Source organism: Nannobrachium achirus (genome assembly GCF_963921795.1).
Source record: "Nannobrachium achirus genome assembly, chromosome: 7".
Taxonomy (NCBI): Eukaryota; Metazoa; Chordata; class Actinopteri; order Myctophiformes; family Myctophidae; genus Nannobrachium; species Nannobrachium achirus.
In genome coordinates, this window is record NC_137816.1 from 8840906 (window position 1) to 8862880 (window position 21975).

Below are 21975 nucleotides of genomic sequence, written 5' to 3' on the forward strand. Positions count from 1 at the left end.
GTTTGGCACTCGGCTTCGCCTCGTGCCACAACCCTGAAACAGTGGTAAATCAGCCAACAACCCACTCCCTCTCATGGTAAATGGCTTACTTTCCCAACACAGACTATATGAGTACAGAAGAGCAGGACCAATATTGTACACTACAGCCAAACAGAATACTCATATTTTTAAAAGAAGACCAGCAGAGGTTGTCATATTTATACTTGACAACCAAGTGATGAGTTAAATGAGAGAGAATTCAGTTCACTTGCTGTCCAAATGCTCCTGTTTTTCTTTGTGAGAAAAGGGTAGACACTAGTTAATGGCGCAATCATGTTTTTAGCACAGCAAACAAAAACGATTTCCCATGAATGTGTGACATTCTCTAAAAGACACCTGGACAGGAATAACGAAGAGCATTCTTTGTCCTCAGAGATGGAGAATAACAAGCATGACAGTCTGCTGCAGAAGGCTGGTTTTCTCTCTATTAGAGCTAGAGACAGGAGGAACTGATTCATGCCGTATGCTGTAGCTTGGAAAAAGGAGTTTGCCTCACCTCCATGTCATTGCAGAAGGTGGCGTTGGTGCCAAACAGGATCTGGCACTGTTCGTCGGCACTGTAATGCATGCCTGGCAACTTGGGGGGAAGCCGTACCTGGTAACGGCTCCGGGGGTCCGTGTGCAATAGACAACCGCTGGCTTTGGACCTGTTTCAAATACACAAACAGAGACACACAAACGGTCAAATCAGGACGTGCAGTTATCTTTTTACCTTAAGTTTCTTAAGGTTACATGTTTTTATGTTTTACAACTATATACAGTAACAGTAAATATGACATCATAGTCATACTTTATTGATGACCCCCCCGGTACAGGGGTCATCAATATGTCCGTCAAACTATCAAAACCTCCACCGTCCGTCCGTCCGTCCGTTCGTCCGTCCGTCCGTCCGTCATGTCACATTTTTCCCCTACTCATATCTCCGCCACAGTTGCCACCCCCTCATATCTCACATGTCCCTCTTCTAGCGCCGATTCTTGCAAGACACGTTTTCGGACACTGCTCCTACAGATTTTGCCCTAAAATCACGAAAAGCGGTACACATTATCTAGTATCATGTCATCAAAATGCATCTGTCCCATCTAGCGCCACCATCTGGCCGATTTTTGCGAAACACATTTTTGAACACTGCTCCTACAGATTTTGCCCTAAAATCACGCAAAGCAGTACAGTATCTCTAAAGTCATGTCATCAGCATGGATCTGTCCCATTTCCCATTTTCCCTCCTGATTGCCTACCATTGCCTTCTAAAGTTTGTGTATGCGACCTGACGGTCGCTTATCTCCCGATTAGGGAGTCTTACTGGTACACTCTTATAGAGTTACAGACCTGTTATGGTCATTCAGGGCTAAATCTTTGTGTTTCAGGTAATATTATTGTCCACTCATTTTCTATGTCCATGGCAAATGTAATTTTGAAAAAAAAATGTCCAAGCCAACATGCTCCGACCTGCCCTGGATTACTTGGAAGGATTTAAATGTACTTTTCCTGTGGAGTGTATGGATTTTACCTGTGGAAGATAAATCTAGCGCAGCGTAGTTCATTTGGACACGGAAGTTAGAGTCTAGATATAACCTGAACCCCCCCCCCCCCCCCCCCCCCCCTCTTCATTCGCTAACAGCTAATTAATTCATACGCCCACGTTCATTCTCATTCGCTACAAGCTACTTCACACACGCCCTCTTTGCTCAGTGTAGTCCTTATAAGCAGCCTCTGCTCACTGCTTATTCTACATGTTCAGCTGTCAAAGCAGGTTGTGTGATGTGTGTTAGAAAAACCCTCCACCTCCCCGGCCTCCTCCCTGTGGCATTTAGCTTCAGTTGTAATGGATGCTCTGTGATAGGATAACATTTATCATACCACATTTCATCATACCACAATCATAGAATAACCATGGTACCATCCATGGTTATTCTATGATTGTGGTATGATGAAATGTTGATTGTACTATGGTTATTCTATGATTGTGTTTTGATATGTCGATTGTATGATGGTTATTCTATGTGACGTAATTTATGATGTAATTGGAAGTTCATGTTTCATGTACATCTCTAACTTATGCTCTGCTCTGGGGGGTCTGAGAGAGCAGATGCTGTGTCATGTTACGTTTACACAGATACATCCCAGCCAGCACGCCCACATGGGTCCCGCATGGGTACAGGGTGGGCTTCCCTACATGGGCCCCATGTGGGAATGTCCGCGGTTTCCACAAGGGTCCCTTGTGGGTTAGCCCACGTGGGCTCTGTGTGGGTTCTACATGGGCCCGGGGTGGGCCCCACCTCGGCTAATTTATATGGGACCCAGGTGGGAACCACTTGGGCTAGCCCACGTGGGCTCAACGTGGGTTCTACATGGGCGCTGGGTGGGCCCCACCTCGGCAAATTTATATGGGACCCATGTGGGAACCGCCTGGGCTAGCCCACGTGGGTTCTATGTGGGAATGTCCGCGGTTTCCACAAGGGTCCCTCGTGGGTTAGCCCACGTGGGCTTAACGTGGGTTCTACATGGGCGCTGGGTGGGCCCCACCTCGGCTAATTTATATGGGACCCAGGTGGGAACCACTTGGGCTAGCCCACGTGGGCTCTGGGTGGGTTCTGCATGGGTCCTGGGTGGGCCCCACCTCGGCAAATGTATATGGGACCCAGGTGGGAGCCGCTTGGGCTAGCCTGTGTGGGCTCTAGGTGGGTTCTACATGGGCCCTGGTTGGGCCCCACCTCTGCAAATTTGTATGGGACCCAGGTGGGAGCCGCTTGGGCTAGCCTGTGTGGGCTCTAGGTGGGTTCTACATAGGCCCTGGTTGGGCCCCACCTAGGCAATTCTATGCGGGAACCATAGGGGATAAACGTGGGATCCAAGTGGGTTCAACCTTGCTCCTAGGAAGATTTTAATGGTAGACTAAAACAGTATTTGACATGAACTGTGTTAATTATTGAAACACCTGAAATACATTTTGGATGAAAATAGACAATATAGTGTATATTTGACAACGTTTATTACAAAAATAAACAAGATAATAAAATACGATATAGATAAAGATAGCAGCAGCATGAAGGCAAACAGATCAAATGTGCAAGTGTACATACAGTACATCAGTGGTTCTCAACCTGTGGGTCGGGACCATAGACTGTGGTCGGGACCCCCAGGGGGGTCCCCAAATTATTTTGGGGGGGTCCCCAGATGATTAACTTAATGTGCAACATTGTTTTCTCAACAGTAAACAATCCAACATGAAATGTAAGTGTATAGAGGGCATATGCACATTTCTAAAGTGACAATTTAGGACTTTTTAATACCTCTAGAGGCAAGAATTGTGAAAATAGCCGATCTACATGCTCACAACACCTCAGGTTGCGAGGCGTTGTGAGCAATGTAGATCTGCTATTTTCACAATAGAACCGTGTATATACAAAAAAAAGAATTGTACTGGGGGTCCCCAGTTCAAATATGATTATTTTGGGGGTCTTGACCAGAAAAGGTTGAGAACCACGGCAGTACATTAAAGAAAACACTTGAAATGCAAAAAGAGATATTGCTCCACAGATTGCTAACAGAACAAAATAAAGGATAAAAACTTTCCAAAAACATAAATTGCGTAAGAGGTGCATCAAAATCTTGAATTTTGTAACAAAACTGTTTTAGGGCATAGGTTTTCTGGAATCCAGTGTTCATTCATGTTGCATTCATCATCTGGGTCCGTTGTGCTTGTGGGTGTTTTTTTTTAGCCAACCACAGGGGAGGGAGAGGGAGTTTGTCTATTGGGGTGGCACATTACCCAGTTCTTTTTCTGTTGTATAGTCCTTACACTCGGTTGCAGCAATCCAGTCGAGTGTGTCATTGTCTAGGTCATGATCATTCTCGGCCATGATCACCATTCAGTGGCTGGTATATAGGGAAGCTGATCATCACATGCTCCACAGTCTGTGATGGATCCTGTGCTGCACTGAAACGTCCCACACCTGTCCTCAGCTGATTGAGGGTTGTCCACTCCTTACAGGGGAGGTGCTGGTCAGGAACATCTGTGAGATCCTTGATGAATTGGTGAAGCCTGGATGGTTCTGCTGCCTTCCACTGTTCTGTCCATCTTGCCTTCGCCAGGAAGCCTTAACCTTAGATATCTCCGACATGGCAATTCCTGAGTTTATGACAAAAGTCAAAGAAAGGAAAAGCCACAAGATATGAATGTAAAGTAGTAGTCAATCTATCTTTAAACACACTTACACTGGCGTCACCAGGAATGAGATTTTAGTAGGCGAAATGCCAGCCGAAATGCCAGTGAAGTGAGCTTGTAGATCGGCTATTTTCAAATGGAAAAAATGTATAGGGCTGAAGAGATTAATGTAGGCCTATGTTTTATAGCCTAATAATATTCTAAATAAGTAACTAGTAACTAAAGTCCAATAGTGTAGTATACAGGAGGAGACATCATTTGGTGAATGTGTGCACATTTGATTCTTTGTAAAGCCAGGTGACGATGACCCAAAGTAAACCCCCGTCACCCAATGGAAACAATAGCAAAAATTTGCATCTCTATAAGCAAGTTGAGTAGGCTATCAGCTGCCTACTGTCTACGTGCCTGCTGACTGTGGACAAACTTGTTTTGAATTCTCAATGTTTACAGGCCAAGGACCCCTAGTTGAGAGAGATGAAGCAGGGACCAACACCTTTTCCTTGCTTCCATATAGTTTCATCATGACAGGAAAATCATCATTGTATTTTGGATCCATGTCAATTTGTGTTTCAGATATTTAACCACTTGAACAGTCAATACTTAATAAAGTTGACATTTCACTCGGCACTTGGTCTGCTCTTTTCCCTCTCTATAAAACCTCTTTGCCCAAATGTCTGATCTGAGCTTGTAGATCTGCTATTTTTGGCTCAAGTTCTTCAACAAATCTGCCCCTTCCACTAGTTAGCTGCAGCTATATGCCAGCAAGAGCCGCTGATACAAACGACCTACGGCCTGGTCGCGACTTAGGCCACGACTTGGAGGTCGTAGGTCCCGGTTCTGGAGGTTTTGCGCGATCTCGGTCGTAATTCAGCGACCTGGGAAGTCCGCGATCGAAACTCTACGCTTGCTAAGGGAAGGGACGCGAGTTTAGAAACTCTACGCTTGCTAAGGGAAGGAGCGCCGCGATCGAAACTCTACGCTTGCTAAGGGAAGGGACGCGAGTTTAGAAACTCTACGCTTGCTAAGGGAAGGAGCGCCGCGATCGAAACTCTACGCTTGCTAAGGGAAGGGACGCGAGTTTAGAAACTCTACGCTTGCTAAGGGAAGGAGCGCTCGTTTTCAACAGCGTCGGCAGGTTAGCTACTCAGTGTCGGCAGGTTAGGGTTAGGGTTAGGGTTAGGGTTAGGGTTAGGGTTAGGGTTAGAGTTGGGGTTAGGGTTAAGGTTAGGGTTAGAGTTAGAGTTGGGGTTAGGGTTAAGGATAGGTTTTGGTGCACCTCGCGCGGTCCAAGTGACTACAATGGAGCGCTTCCTACCTCCGGTTCAGCCAATCACAAGCTTCAAAAGGTTGAATAGCGCTGCTGCTCTAGAATATTCTGCAAAAAGACGGCCCGGGGACGACCGAGGTGGCGCAACCACGGCCGGGGGTCGCGAAACTAGACCGGCCGCGACCTAACAAGTATGTACCGCGAACTACGACCTCCAGAACCGGGACCTACGACCTCCAGGTCGTGGCCTAGGTCGCGACCAGGCCGTAGGTCGTTCGTATCAGCGGCTGTCTCTCCTATATGCTGTCACATTCAACTTCAGTTTTTTCCACACAACATTTAAGTTAGCCAAGCATTATGTAAGTTTATATTACCATTGTCACTTATGGGGTACTTCATTGTCTGTCTGTAGTTCGAAGCCTCTGCTTTTCAGGTTTGTGTTGAGCACATTTTCTTCATGAAAGAGGGAACAAAAGAGATTTCAAAAGTTAAAGCAATGTAAATGTCAATGTAGGCCTACACATATTTGAGGAGGGGAAAAAAGTTATGTTCTGGCCCACCTTTAAGCATCTGGCTGCACTAAATACTTAACTGCTCTGCACACAACTCTGACAAAACATTGCCAATTTACAAGCTCATAACATATGTGCTGTGATGCTTCATTAGCTAGTAGAACTGCTATTTTTGTGGGTTTGCCCAGAATAGGGACACTATAGGGTACATTAACAAACATATACAGTAGGCTACATTAAAACATAATATATAACAATATTGGCCTGTCTAAATCCATGGTTTGAAATAATTGGTTGCAATGTGATAACTAGAGCATAAAACATGTAACTTGTTGTTTAAAGATAATGTCCTTATAGTTAAGTTGACAAAAACAACAAACCTTGAGTTAAAACTAGGCTAGTCTCTAGGCTAGTTTGAGAAGATTTTAGAATATAGATTAGATAATGAGGTTACTTACCACATACTTTTGGATTTTTTTAAGGTCCATTCGTGGAACCTCTCATGAAGTTCCTCACTCTCAAATGACAAAGAAAAAGAGATACAGTTTGAAAAAGTCTGGGAAGGACAGTGATTGGCTAGACGGTCAATAGCACCTACATGTGAAATCACCCTGTATTCACATGGTAATGAGAGTCTTGGTTTGGTCTACTCACTGTGCCTGCCTGCCTGCCTGCCTGCCCCTGCCTTTTTGAACAAAATGAATCAAGTAGAATGTGGTGTTGTAGCCTAGCGTAGCGAGACTATATACTAATGCAGCTAACTAAATGCAATATTAGGTGGATTGTTTAGCTCTGCTAGGCTATTGGTGTTGTACAAAGCAGCTATGGCAGCACATAAAGCAAAGTCCAAAGTCTGGCCAATCGTGGAACACCGACAGATTGTGTATGGCCTGAGGCTTTTCTCCTAAAATGTTTATAACCACACATAATAACTACAGTTTTGCAGTGGAATGCGTTGTGATCTTGTAGATTGGCATATTTGAGTGTGGATTTGACCAGGAGTCTGCTTAACTTATTTTAATGAATATAATGTAATGTTGTCGAATGTTGTTTTAGGAGCATATGAACAAAATAGAAGTAATGAAATTAATGTTTTTCCTACTACCACCAGACAGGTTAAAAGCACACGCACGCACGCACGCACGCACGCACGCACGCACGCACGCACGTACACACACACACACACACACACACACACACACACACACACACACACACACACACACACACACACACACACCACCAGTGGTCCTTTATTATTATTATTATTATTACCCTTAATTAATATTATGAATAACCTGTGTATAGATATTTTGGTCAAGCTGTTGTTAATAACTAGGCTACTCTTGGTTGGTCCATATGGAAATATGTCAAGGAAATATGTTTTTCCCCCACTGCTTAAGCCAAAATGCACAGCAAAAGAAAATTAAACTGGGTAATGATAAAAAATACACCAATGTAGGAACTGCAGGGATTGAAGCTTGAAGTGTATGAAAATGTATGTAGACCAATGTGGGAACCACGTGAGCCAGCCCACTTCCATCCCATGCACAGTTATCCCACATGTAGCCCATGTGGAAACCATGTGGGCCAGCCCACTTCCAACCCATGCCCAGTTAGCCCACATGTAGCCCATGCAGGAACCATGTGGGCCAGCCCAATTCCACCCCATGCCCAGTTAGCCCACATGTAGCCCATGCCTGAACCACGTAGGCCAGCCCACTTCCATCCCATGCTCAGTTAGCCCACATGTAGCCCATGCGGGAACCACGTGGGCCAGCCCACTTCCATCCCATGCCCAGTTAGCCCACAGGGAACCACGTGGGCCAGCCCACTTCCATCCCATGCCCAGTTAGCCCACATGTAGCCCATGCGGGAACCATGTGGGCCAGCCCATGTCCATCCCATGCCCAGTTAGCCCACATGTAGCCCATGCGGGAACCATGTGGGCCAGCCCATGTCCATCCCATGCCCAGTTAGCCCACATGTAGCCCAAGCGGGAAACACGTGGGCCAGCCCACTTACATCCCATGCCCAGTTAGCCCACATGAAGCCCACGTGGGAACCACCTGGGCCAGCCCACTTACATCACATGCCCAGTTAGCACACATGTAGCCCATGCGGGAACGACGTGGGCCAGCCCACGTCCATCCCAGGTCGTTAGCCCACATGTAGCCCATGCGGGAACCATGTGGGCCAGCCCATGTCCATCCCATGCCCGGTTAGCCCACATGTAGCCCATGCGGGAAACACGTGGCCCAGCCCACTTCCATCCCATGCCCACTTAGCCCACATGTAGCCCATGCAGGAACCACGTGGGCCAGCCCATGTCCATCCCATGCCCAGTTAGCCCACATGTAGCCCATGCGGGAACCACGTGGGCCAGCCCATGTCCATCCCATGCCCAGTTAGCCCACATGTAGCCCATGCGGGAACCATGTGGGCCAGCCCATGTCCATCCCATGCCCAGTTAGCCCACATGTAGCCCATGTGGGAACCACTTGGGCCAGCCCACCTCCATCCCATGCCCAGTTATCCCACACGTAGCCCACGTGGGAACCACTTGGGCCAGCCCATGTCCATCCCATGCCCAGTTAGCCCACACGTAGCCCATGTGGGAACCATGTGGGAAAGCCCACTTCCAACCCATGCCCAGGTATCCCACATGTATCCCACGTGGGACCCATGTAATTTGCCCACATCAAGCCCATGCCCACGTGGTACCCAAGTAGCCCAACTCGTACCCATGCGGGACCCATGTGGGCGTGCTGGCTGGGATCTGTATATCATCAGAGCAGAGCCCATCTGCCAAACTCAATGCAATATCATTGCATAAATGTTACGTTATTCTAATAAATGTCAAATGGTCAACTCTAAGCTGAAGTGTTTAAATGAAAGTCGGTTGATGGAGTTGGAACAACTGAAGTTGAGGAGCAGGGCCACACCTACAATCAGGCTATCTCCAATCAGGTTGCATCTGCTCGCAAATAAAAGCTCACCTAACCCTCTTCCCCCAATCGTTATCGCATGATGCAACCCTCCCACCCACCCACCCCACTACTTTCCTATCTCTTCTCTCTACTCTTTCCTTCTGTAGGGCCCATGGGATCGCCGTGCCAGGAAGCTACGGCGGGCCCCCTTCGATGCTTCCCCAATTCTGCAAAGTTCGGCATCGGAGACTCGGCCTCTGATACTCGTCATTGACTCTTCATCGGCGAATCTGCATCAGCGACAATCCGGGATCGGCCACTCTGCATCATCGACTCAGCCAGAAATCCCTCGCCTTTCTATTCATTTCGCTCCATTCGTTTCACCGGTTCTCTTCAATAAACTCTTAAACTATCGATTTGTAGTGTGGTCCTTGCTAGTGAATGGACTCTGTGGTTGATCCTGACAGTATTTGACACTTTATCTCATGTACAATGCGACACTCTTTCACACCGTAAGTGTATAATCTCATGTTCTGTACATAGCTGTTTGTTGGTAGCTTTATGCTACCACCTTTGTGCCTAACCTCTTAAGTCTAACCTTATGTACATACTGTAACAGCTGGACTATGCTGTGTACATGGATATTTGGGGGAGAGTATGTTTTCGCCCCTGTCCGTCCGTGCGTGCGTGCGTCCGTCCGTCCGTCCTTCGAGTTTGTTACCAGCTAATCTCAGTCGCCGTTGGCCCGGTCGCTGCCAAAATGAGCATACACACTCCCTGGATGCCAATTAAGAACCTCTGCCCCACATTTTTCAAATGGCCCTGTTCTAGCGCCACCATGAGGCCGATGTTTGCAAAACACATTTCTGTACACTACTCTTAGAGATTTTGTCTAAAAATCCTACAAATCGGTAGGCAGTATCTCGACAGTCATGTGATCGACACGGATCTGTCAAAATGCCTCAAATCACAAACGCACCGGAAGAGCACTGCTTCTAGTTTTATCTCATTTTGCCTATCCTTGACATGTCTCTCTTTACTGTTTGATTTCTTTTTTCCTGTTCAATGAACAATTTCCCCCCGTTATCCAGTCAAAGTAAGACTTGTTCTTTGCCTATTTGGCATGATAATCTACCAATCTGCAAAAATTTGCAAAGAGCAAACCCAATTATGTTTGAACTGCAAAAAAGGTGTAAATAAATAATAGGATGCCTTCGTACCTTTGGTGCTTCTTATAAAAAACAACAACAGCTGAACTGAACAATCGTCCGTTGTTGTGTCTCTGTTCCTTACAGCGTCACAAAGCCTTTATCTCCGGCTGCACACACACAGCAGCCTGCACCAACCCCAAAACACCCTTCCATCCAGACAAACAGACACAAACAAATTTGCATGCACAGATTGCACGGCACGCACATGTGCACGCATGCACACACATATACTGTTCACACACACACACACACACACACACACACACACACACACACACACACACACACACACACACACACACACACACACACACACACACAGAGACAATGAAAGCTGTTATTTCATTCAGAACACACAGCGACTTGGCAAAAATTACAAACAGAACTATCTGCTTCACCAACAGGAGAGCCTTAAATACAGGAGCTCACAGGTTCTATCTTACTATATTGTATTGATTGGAGAGTTCATTATGTGCACTTGGTGCTTTATTGGACCCCAGAATGTCTTCTCGATCGATCGATCCATTGACTGATCTAGCGGAGTCTCCCTTACATTGCAGATGCATGTTTCCGCCACAGACAGACCCCGCTCCCAAGGGAAGACAGACTATGCACCCACTGCACACAAAATGTGGTAGAAACAGAGCTACACTTTCTAACCACCTGCCCACTATACCAAGACATCAGAGACACATACTTCCCACAGATTACACACACCCGAAGTGAGTTTGAAAACATGACCAATGATGAAAAACTCCAATACCTACTGGGAGAAATACAACAATGTTCGAACACAGCAGCAAGATTTGTAAACTGTTGCGACAAAAGAAGGCTAGAAACACAACCACCCTAAGGACTATAAACCATGGATTGACATCTAGACCAACTGCACATACAGTATGAAACAGAGCTGCTACCTTTAAATGCATTTTGAGAAAAAAAATAATGCTGTTATTTGTTCCAAAAGCTTTATACCCATATAAAATGTCACAATGCGACATAGCTCTGTTTACACAATGCTGTACCCCCTCTCAATGTATATATGTTCCCCATTTTCAACTGTTTTTATTTTATTTGTGACACTTGCTTTGGCAATGTAAACGTATGTTTTTCTCATGCCAATAAAGCTCCTTTGAATTGAAAATTGAATTGTTTGTGCCTGTGTCTGACTGTTCCTGGAGCCTCCCCGATGACAGCGAGGCATGGTTACCGGGCGGAATGAGATGCAGGCCGAAACACATTACCCTCCATCATCCAATTACGCCCGTTTATTTACAGGACCCTTCCACCCAACACCAATGAATAACAGTTAACTGGCTGGTGTCATGTGCTAGGCTGATGATGAATGCATCGAGTCCGAGGAACCATTCAACTTGATTAAACCCATTCAGAACGGGGTACACGTTGTTGTGTGTCGTTGTTTTATGCTTTAACTATTGAAAAAAAGCAGATATACAAGCTCACAGCGCGGCACCGAGTGCCGCGCTGCGAGCTTGTAGATCTGCTATTTTTGAAAAATTGTGAAAATTAGAATTTTGACCCGATTCTATAAGTGTCTTTTGAATCCTTCTAAGGTTTTTTGAAAAACATATTTTTCTATGTCAGCAATCTGGCCAGCCATCGTCAAAGAAAAGGTCCTTTTCACTTAACTGGAGCTCAGTTAGTCTGTTCTTGAGAGACTACTATGTCAGTGGTTCTCAAACCTTTTCATGTGAAGGACCCCCAAACTGATATTTATTTGGCCACGGACCTCCATCTCAAAATATCTAGTTCCAGGGACCACCCCCAGAAGCAAAATTTGAGTTCCAAACGTTCGCTTTAAAAATACATACTGTATATTCAAAGATTTGCACACCTTTTCACAACTCTTTCAAAAATAGAAGATCTACAAGCTCACAGCGCTGCACTCGGTGCCGCGCTGTGAGCTTGTATATCTGCTATTTTTTTCAACAGTTAAAGCATTCAACAATTCTCGGGCCTGAGTTCCGACAAGATGGCGACCGAGTAGGACGCGTTTGTTGAGCTCTGTGGAGGTGCATAGTTTTCACATTTTTTAAGCCCATTTTTTACTGCCTTTATAGTTCTTTTGAGACTTTAAACGCCCAAAACACTGGTGAGCGTCTGTTTTTGCAGTTGTTTCGTGTTTCATGCCGAATACGATTAACACGAGGTCGAGGAGTACCAGGTCTCCGACCGCAAACGCCGACAACATGGCCGGCGCAATGCAGGGCGACGCTGACGCTCCGGTTACAAAGAGCATGCTGCGCGAGGTCCTCAAGGAGTCACTGAAAGAGTTTATGGATGGTTTTATTCAACCCATGATGCTTGGCTTGGAGAAGAAATTACTGAAGAAGATTGATGACTTCGGAAAGGAGCTGCGTCCTGCAGTCGCCACGCTGAACACGACCGTGGCTGAACATGGGGAGGCCATTGAGAACTTTGGTTCCTCCATGGACAGTTTGCAGATGTGTATCACTGAATTGGAGAGAAGATGTGCTAATCTGGAGGAGAAGCTCGTCATAGCAGAAGACCGGAGTCGTAGGAACAACATAAGAGTGATTGGGATCTCTCCTGGGCTAGAAAAGGCTGACCCAGTGGCCTTTATCCAGTCTTTTTTGCAGAAAACATTCCCCGACGAGTTTCCCGACTCCCCCCCGGAGGTGGATCGTGCTCATCGGACCGGCAATCCACGTTCTGATAAGCCAAGGGCTTTCCTGGCAAGGATCCATTTTTTCCGGGTAAAGGAACGCATACTCCAGCTCTCCAGGAAAGCAGGCCAACTGACATACAATGGCAAAAAGGTGTATATTTTCCCCGACTGGTCTGCTGAAACATCAAAGAGAAGGGCAGCTTTCGGGCCAGTAAAGGAATTCCTACGTTCCATCACCGCGGAAGGAGTTAAATACGGAATAAGGCACCCGAGCAAATTCTGGATAACCGTGGATGAGGCGACTTCTACTTTCAACTCACCCAAGGAAGCTCTGGCCTTTTGCAAGGATAAGTTCAAGACTCCAGGTGCTGCGGACGAGACTCTAGCTACGCAGGATGATGAGACGACAGTTACAGAGAACTAACTTTTACCAGGGACACTTTTGCTTTCGTGATCGCGTGCTTTCAAACACATTCTGCCGATGTGATATCCTTTTGCCTTTAATGGACTGTTGGTAAGCTGGCTGGGACTTTGGAGATGACTTTTACGCAGCGTCTTTCTTTCCTCACTCTCTCCTCCTCCTCCTCCCCAAAGGGTGAGTTGTTAATGTAAGCCTACTTATTGTTTTGGACTCATCATCTGACTTGACGTTGTGTTTTCAAGTGTTTCGTTTCATAATACCTATTTTATTTGTTTTATTTTTTAACAAGATCTGTAAGCAGATGGGTGTTACTCGTTTTAATTTAGGTTACCGCAAGGAGAGAGGATTTAGGGCTGCTAAAGCTATAAGCATAATTCACTGTCTTTTTTGTTTGAATATAATGGACATTGTTCTTGTTATTATTGTATTCCTTTTCTTTGCTCTTATTGAGCGTTGTGCTGCTTACTATATAGGTCTAGAGGGTTTTATCTCTCTCTGTTAAGCTTTGTCTAACGTGTTCCGTGTCGCGGTTCGGACGGAGCCTGCTCTCTCTCTCGTCTTCCCTCTATGTCTCTCTATCTATCTCGGCTTTCCCTCTCTCTCTCTCTCTCTCTCTCTCTCTCTCTCTCTCTCTCTCTCTCTCTCTCTCTCTCTCTCTGGCTCTCTCTCTCGCTGTGTGTGTGTGTGTGTGTGTCTTTCTCTCTCTCTCTCTCTCTCTCTCTCTCTCTCTCTCTTTCTGTTAGGTAATGGCGGCTATGTTGGTTGTTAGTTTATGGTTCGTTTATGCCGCCTAAAACGCTACTTTTTCGGGTAGGAGGGCGAGACTGGGCTTTGGCCTTTGTATTGAGTAATGTAGCCTACTGTTTAAGGTGAAACAGATATAAATAATATGGTCTAAATTGTGAAGGCTCCGCGGTTCCAGAGACCACTCGCTCTCCCGCCCTTTCTCTATGTCTCTCTACCTATCTCTGCTTCTCCTCTCTCTCTCTCTCTCTCTCTCTCTCTCTCTCTCTCCCTGGCTCATTGACTCGTTCTTTTTTTTCCTTTTTTTTCTAATCTCAATAGCTGGCGGATGTACGATCTCGTGGCGCGTTGGTTCTACGTGCTTGTGGATCCGCTGTCTGGGGGGGGGGGTAGTTATTTACCTATTTTACTTGTTGTCTTCTAAAATGTTAATTTCTTGATGGGGGGAGAGGGGAGCTCTGTATTGGGATATTTATTTTGTAGTCGTGATTGGGTAGGTTCACTGTTTGAAGTATGGTAGTTTACTGTTTAAGACGGAAACAGACTTAACTAATATGATTGACATTTATCTAAGTTTGCACTGGCCTTTTGGGCATGTACAGGGAGCTGTATATGGCGCAGTATGCATTATGTGTGCTGTGTTGTATATGGTTTCCTGATCATACATAACTGTGTTTTATGTAAATACTTATGTATACAGACTTTTCTTTTCTTTCCTTTTTTTCCCCCTTCTAATTAGTAATTGTGGTTTGTATGCATGGATGCATGGGGGGGCTGTATGTGGCGCAGTATGCATTAACACTGTGTGTGCTTTGCTGCATATGGCCCCCCGGATGTGCTTTTAATTTCTATTTCTAACTACATATGTAAGTGCATATATTTTTTATATCATATACACTGATTTCCTTTTTTATTTATTTTTATTATTAATATTATATTAGTGCCTTGTCGTGGTGACAGCCTTATTTCCACTTATCTGTCACAAGTGTTTGGTTATTTGCATTAACGTGGCTTATAGGGCTTTATCACATTCTAAGTGGGCCTAATGCTGGACTGATTATTATTATTACAGTTGTTATAGTCCCCTCAATTTTTTTTTCCCTTTATTCTTTTCTTTTTTCTCTCCCCCTTCTTTACTAGAAATGTTAACATACCATTCTCATTTATTTAAGTGATATGAAGTGGGGAGATTGATCATAATTTGAGCTGATGGAATGTTTGAGAGCTATTCAGCCACAAGAAGGCACTTTTTTGTTGTTGTTGTTTTTACTTTGGTGATCTGTTATATATTTACATAACCACCAGAGGGCAATGTATGGTTACTTTTGGGCAGTTACTTGTTTGCACTCTCTGACAGAGTGAAATGAAGGTTGACTAATAGGTTGATGGGGTGGGGAACTGTTTTTGTGCACTCTGATGCTAATGGGGTTTTCCCCCTCAAGCTTCAATGTTATGTGTTTTTTTATGTTCGTTTGATGTTGCTTTTTCCTTTCTGTTCCTTTTGGGGTTGTTTTGTTTTTCTGTTGGGAAGGTTTGTTGTGAGGGACCAACTAGGAAATTCTAAAATGTTCTACTGTGCTTGCTGTGCGTATGGTTTGAACCACAATTATGACAGAATATAAATTTCTAAGTTTCAATGTAAGGGGAGCGAATATACCGCATAAGCGAACCAGCATTTTGGGGGTTTTGCGATCTAAATCAATTGACTTTGCATTTATACAGGAGTCTCATCTTTTAAAAGAGCATTCCAACCGATTGGCTAATAAACATTATCGTGTTTTAGCCTTTTCAGCTGCTTCTTCCAAAACCAAGGGAGTAGCCATATTGGCTAGACGTAACCTTAGGTTGGATTTTTTGGGTGATTGGTCTGACAGTGACGGGAGGATAGCTGTTGCTAAAATCCGCTTGGAGGGTAAAATGCTAGCACTAGTCTCTGTGTATGCTCCAAATGTTTTAGACAAAGAGTTTTACAAATTACTAACTAAAACCTTATTGGAACTGACGGATTTCAAAATCATTGTTGGTGCTGACTTCAATGCAACATGGCAACATAACCTAGATAGATCCACTGGGGTAGAAAGCAGAGAACAAGCACTAGCGTCTGCAGAACTACGTGCTTGGGCAAACTCAACTGGCTTACTCGACATCTGGCGTTTAATGAACCCAACGGTTAGAGATTTTTCTTTTCTGTCGGGTAGGCATGCTTCATTCTCTAGGATCGATTACGTTTTTGCCCCTGTTAGCTTGTTTCATAAAATTGCCAAGGTAGAGTTGCTCCCAATGTCACTCTCGGATCACAAGGCGGTGCTGTGTGTTGCTTCACTGAAACAGGTTATAGATAGAGCTCCTAGATGGCGGTTTAACACCACACTGCTGCGCGATGCGGCATTTGTAGCTCAGTTTCAAACTGGTTTGCGTGAATTTATAAATATCAATACAGGCTCAGTTGAGGATCCCAGAATTCTTTGGGATGCAATTAAAGGCTTTATCAGGAGTAATACAACCCTCTATGCGTCCACTCAGAGAAAATTAAGGTCAGCCAAACTGGTGGAATTGGAATCTCGGTTTTCTACTTTGGATAATTCTCTCCAAAATAACTTTGATGTTAGTACAGCAACTCAGAGGGAGCTAGTTAAGAAAGAAATTAACTCCATTCTCAAGCGCCGCTCAGAATTTCAAATGAAACGCACAAGGCAAAACTACTATTTTAATAGTGCAAGACCCAGTCACTTACTGGCTTTACGTCTTAGATCCAATGAGCATTTTGCTGATATTGTTAGTGTCAAATCAACAACGGGAGCCATGGTTACAGAACCCAAAGAGGTCAATGCCACGTTTCGTGCTTTTTATGATGAGCTCTACACCTCCGAGGTCATTCACGATGATGCAGTATGCAATAATTTTTTATCCAACATACAGTTACCAACCCTTAGCGAGGCGGATGCGGAAGCCTTAGATAGACCGCTCCATCTGGCGGAATTACAGGAAGCTGTGCTCGCAATGCGTAGGGGCAAGTCGCCTGGTTTGGATGGGATACCCCCTGAACTTTATGCCATCTTTTGGGAAGATCTAGGTCAGCTGATGCTAGACATGTTTCGATATGCAATTGAAAGTGGCTCTTTCTCCAGGGATGTGAATGTAGCTATTATATCATTATTGTTGAAGAAGAACAAGGATCCCACAGATTGCGCAAGCTATAGACCGCTTTCACTTTTGAATTCTGATCTAAAAGTTTTTGCTAAGGTGCTTGCGCGTCGCTTGCAGGGTTTTATGACCACCTTAGTACACTGTGATCAGACAGGTTTCATAGGAACTAGACTAGCCTCTGATAATGCTAGACGACTATTGCATATCATCGATAGGGCTAAGGAGCTGAGGACCCCCGCCGCAGTGTTGTCGCTCGATGCGTTGAAGGCATTTGATCGTCTGGAATGGTCTTACCTGTGGGCTGTACTAGATAAAATGGGATTTGGTGCTTCATTCATACATTTTGTTAAAGTACTTTATTCTAATCCGTCAGCGATGGTCCTAACCGGTAAGATCTGTTCGCCGCTATTCACGATTGGCAGATCTTCGAGGCAGGGTTGTCCCCTTAGTCCTCTCCTTTTCGCACTTTCACTCGAACCCTTGGCTCAGACAGTGCGTCAGTCTGCAGATATTACTCCTGTTTCGATTAACAACACACAGCATCGCATTTCCCTATATGCTGACGATATTCTACTGTTCATTGAGAATGCACCACAGTCAATTACTCACGTCCTTCAAATCTTTGATCAGTTCAGTTCCATTTCCGGCTACAAAATTAATTGGACGAAGTCAGCCCTTCTACCTCTAAATGATCAGATGAGATCTGCTATCCTGCCGCCCATAATCCCAGTAGTAAGCCAATTCAAATATCTTGGCATAGATATTTTCCCCTCTCTTCAGGCTATTGTTAAGAACAACTATGGTGACACTCTAAATAAGATTTGTCTTGATTTAGATAGATGGTCATCTTTGCCCAACTCTCTCCAAGCTCGAGTTTCAATCATAAAGATGAATGTTCTTCCTAGGGTTAACTTTGTAAGCTCTATGCTCCCTTTGCCACCACCGCCGCAATACTGGAATAAGCTTCACTCTTCGATATCTAAGTTTGTGTGGAAAGGGAAACGCCCTCGTCTTAAACTTTCTCTATTACAACGTGCTAGAGATGATGGCGGCCTTTCATTGCCCAACTTTAAATTTTATTATTGGGCCTTCACGCTCCGCCCCCTTTTAAATTGGTTTAACCCAGCAAATAAGGTTTCTTGGAGAGAGCTTGAGGAGAGTTTAGTGCAGCCTGTTGAATTGAGAGATCTTATCTATTCAAACATAACTACACATCAATGCAAAGTTCGCTTTGGACCTATCATTTCTCATTTAGTGGCAGTATGGAGAGCAGCTGAAAAGATGTGTAAGATTGATTGTAAATGGAACTTATTTTCCCCAGTGTTCAATAATCAAAGACTTTTAATCGAGGATCGCCCCATTCGCTTTCCAAGGTGGAGGGCTAAGGGGATTCGTACATTAGGGGACTTATTTGATAGAAATGGTTTACGACCTTTTCGAGATTTGTGTGACATCTTCAATCTGCCTGGAAATACCCTTTTTTTCTACTTCCAACTGAGAACGTCCATGAGGACCTATGGGGTCCCATGGCAAGCTCCCCTTAGATTGCACCCCTTCCATGAGTTTATCTGTGATGGTAACAGAACAAGAGGTTTGGTTTCCACCCTCTATGGTTTTTTATTAGACTGTAGTTATGGGCCCCTATCTGTTGATACTGTTTGGAGGAATGATGTACCAAATTTGGACCCTGACTTTTGTTGGGACACAGTGTGGTCTAACATTAGGCTATCTTCTAGAAATCCAGACCATCAACAAATTCATTTAAATTTTGTTCATCGGACTTATTTAACTCCCCGCAGACTATGTGCTATGAGGATTTTGAATAATCCCAACTGCACTCTCTGCGCCTCAAATAGTATTGGTACCTTCCTTCACATGGTTTGGGAATGCCCAAATGTGTCGTCATTCTGGAATATGGTTGCCTCAAAACTTTCAACTATTTTTAGTATTAATATCATATCTTCTCCTTCTTTATTTTTATTAAATGACGTCTCACAGTTGCAACTAAACAATATACGCAAGCGCATCTTCTTTGCTGGATTAACGGCGGCGAAGAAGATGGTAGCTACGCGGTGGAAACCTCCTCATACGTTAACGTTTCGCCAGTGGGCCTTAACCTTTCTAGATATAGTATATTTAGAGCAGTCGATAGCAAGGTTACACGGAGCAAAAGAAGAAAACATTAATATGTGGTCGGACATTGCAGATAAGCTTAAGGCTATGATTCAAGAAATCACTATATAGTGGTAACAGCCTAGCACAGGCATGCACTATTGTACATTCCGTGTTGGTCCGGGGAAAGGGGGTGGGTGGGTTTTCTTTTCCTTTTCTTGTTTTGCTATTGTTTGTGTTTGTCTGTTAATTGCATTTTTCTTTTGATTAATGTTTTACTTTTTCTTGTTCTATTCATATGTATGTCTCTAATTTCATGTTATGGAAAATAAAAATAATTGATAACAAAAAAAAAACAATTCTCGGGCCTAAATGGGTTAAAGTCTTTGACAAGAGAGAGTGGCGGAACTGAGTGGCCCTCATCTTTCATGCCATCTTTTATAGATGCCTTTCGTCAAAAGCAATTGCACCACGGGCCAAGGGTTCATCTTAGATCAGATAGTCGAAAGCAGCCTCTTGTTGGCTGCCTCGGTCTCAATCTCCGTGGCTCCAACAAAGCTGTATCAAAGCCATGGAATAATTGGCTCATAGGCATGAGGAGCTGTGAGGAGCTGTTGAGGAGTGTGTGTGCGTGCGTGCGTGCGTGCGTGCGTGCGTGTGCGTGTGCGTGTGTGTGTGTGTGTGTGTGACAGACATGTGAGCATTCGTGCAGGCATGTGTCTGTGTGCATTCGTCTGCGTTTGTGCACGCATGCGTGCAACTCTGAAAAGCCATATTCACTCTTCTGCATTACGTTCTCTGCGAGAAAACAATCTGACGCTGGAATAGTGTGGCCTTTGGCTGAGCAGACGGAGACTGAGGTGGATTTTCCACTCTTTTAACATTATGCTATAGTTAAAAAGGCCACCATAGACTCCCAACGGTGCAGCCTAAAAACAGGGCCCTGCCGAGGGCTCTGGCGGCGTACTGGAAATGCTCTGACAGTCACAGCCCACTTGGCAGCCTGGTGGCAGCGCGTACGTACGTGTGTGCAAATGAGAGAGAGAGAGAGAGAGACAGAGAGAGTGAGATGGGAAGGCAAAAGAGAGAGAAGAAGAGAGTCAAAAGGGAGACTGCAGCTGAACCGTCGACCGTCCTCTATCTCAGTGGTTCCCGAACTTTTTAGCTCAAGACCCAAAAGAGACATTAGTTGTTTGCCCCGGACCCAAACTAGTGAAAATACTGTAGCACAGGGGTCTTCAACGTTTTCTGGCCAAGGACCCCTTAGTTTAGAGAGAGAAGAAGCAGGGACCCCCTCATTGTTTGACAGCACGATCATCAGTGTATTTTGGATTCATTCAATTTGTGTTTTCAGATATTTAACCACTTGAACCGTCAATACTTAACTTGACCTTTCACTCTGTACTTAGTCTGCTCTTTTTCCCCTCTACACCAAAGCTCTTGCTGAACATAGCAGATCTACAAGCTCACAACGCCTCGCGCTGCGAGGCATTGTGAGCTTGTAGATCTGCTATTTTTGGCTAAAGTTTTCAGAATATGGACGCTAGGATTCAAGTGGTTAATATAAAAAAGGAGAAAAAAGGTTTCTATCACTCAAAGATTTGGAGGACCCCCGGTAGTAACTCTGAGGACCCCCTGGGGGTCCCGGACCCCCTGTTGAAGACCCCTGCTGTAGCAGATCTATGAGCTCACAACGTGTCGCTTCGCGACGCGTTGTGAGCTTGTAGATCGGCTATTTTCACTATACGTCTTAAACCTTTGTTTTCTAATTTATGGAATTTATTAGATTCGTCTTTTAGGGGGAAGTTTTCTTTGTTTTTTTTTATTTTTTGAAATAATAATAATTAAAAACTAAATGTAGGAAACCAAAAACTTAAAAATGGGGTGCCATGATTTTTTCCCCTATAAAACATGATTATCTACTATTATGATTATACTAGGAGGAGGATTTCTTTCAAAAAAAGTGTACAGAAAGAGTTAAAATTATGTTTTTATGTGGCCACACCCACCAGTTCATTGGTATGCGTGGTTGTCATGGTGGGTGGTGACCCAGCTTAAGTTAGCCACACCCACGTGTGTTGGTTGAATGGTAATTAGGGGAAATACTGTCAACCTCCTAGACAAATGAAAACCAGAAAAAGTACAAAACTATGGCACCGCCTCTTAAAGGGACCCATAGGGATCTGTCCCGGTGCTCCGTCTCCACCACAGTGGACATCCGTCTCTCACCTGAGGAAGTTCTCCAGGTCGTCGCGGCTACAGGAAGACCAGGAGAGGTCGCTGGGGTTTCGGCCCTTCACCCATTCGCCGGACATGATGTGGGAGTGGCCGGTACAGGTTGCATGGTCATCGTCATGACTCATTCCCAGACTGAGGACAAGAGACAGAAACACAACGTGTTTTTTTAGCAGCACACCTTCCTTACTGTTACCAGTGTACTGTCACCAAGATACTATCCTGGTCCTGGTATTTGTATCTTTGTATTTCAAATACTTTTTTGTATTTTGTGCCCATCTCTGCCTCCGGTTCCTGTCTCCATGTTCAGTTGTGCGACACAACTGAACATTGTGTGTAGTGTTATTTAGACAACAGGGTGAATTGACATCAGACATGAAAGTGTAGAGTATTGTGTGTTGTAGATTGATACTTTGAGATTTTATGTTAGAAGTGTGTGCAAACCTGAAAATTGTGTGTTGTGTTTTGACAACAATGTGATGTGAAATTGACATCAGAGTGTAAAGAAGGAAAGTCAGAGTCTAATATGATAAGGAAAT

General features: G+C 44.6%; 1 protein-coding gene across 1 annotated transcript in view; it reads right to left on the reverse strand.

Annotated features, from left to right (window-relative positions):
- Nucleotides 1-21975, reverse strand: part of adamts17 (ADAM metallopeptidase with thrombospondin type 1 motif, 17) — a gene marked incomplete at its 3' end in the record, with an annotated part of 224751 nt that overhangs the window by 117685 nt on the left and 85091 nt on the right. The window contains exons 9-10 of the mRNA XM_080730035.1: nt 21431-21571; nt 536-686 (exon numbers count right to left, since the gene is read on the reverse strand). Coding sequence (XP_080586161.1) covers nt 536-686; nt 21431-21571 — 292 coding nt within the window. The remainder of the gene's footprint in view (nt 1-535; nt 687-21430; nt 21572-21975) is intronic.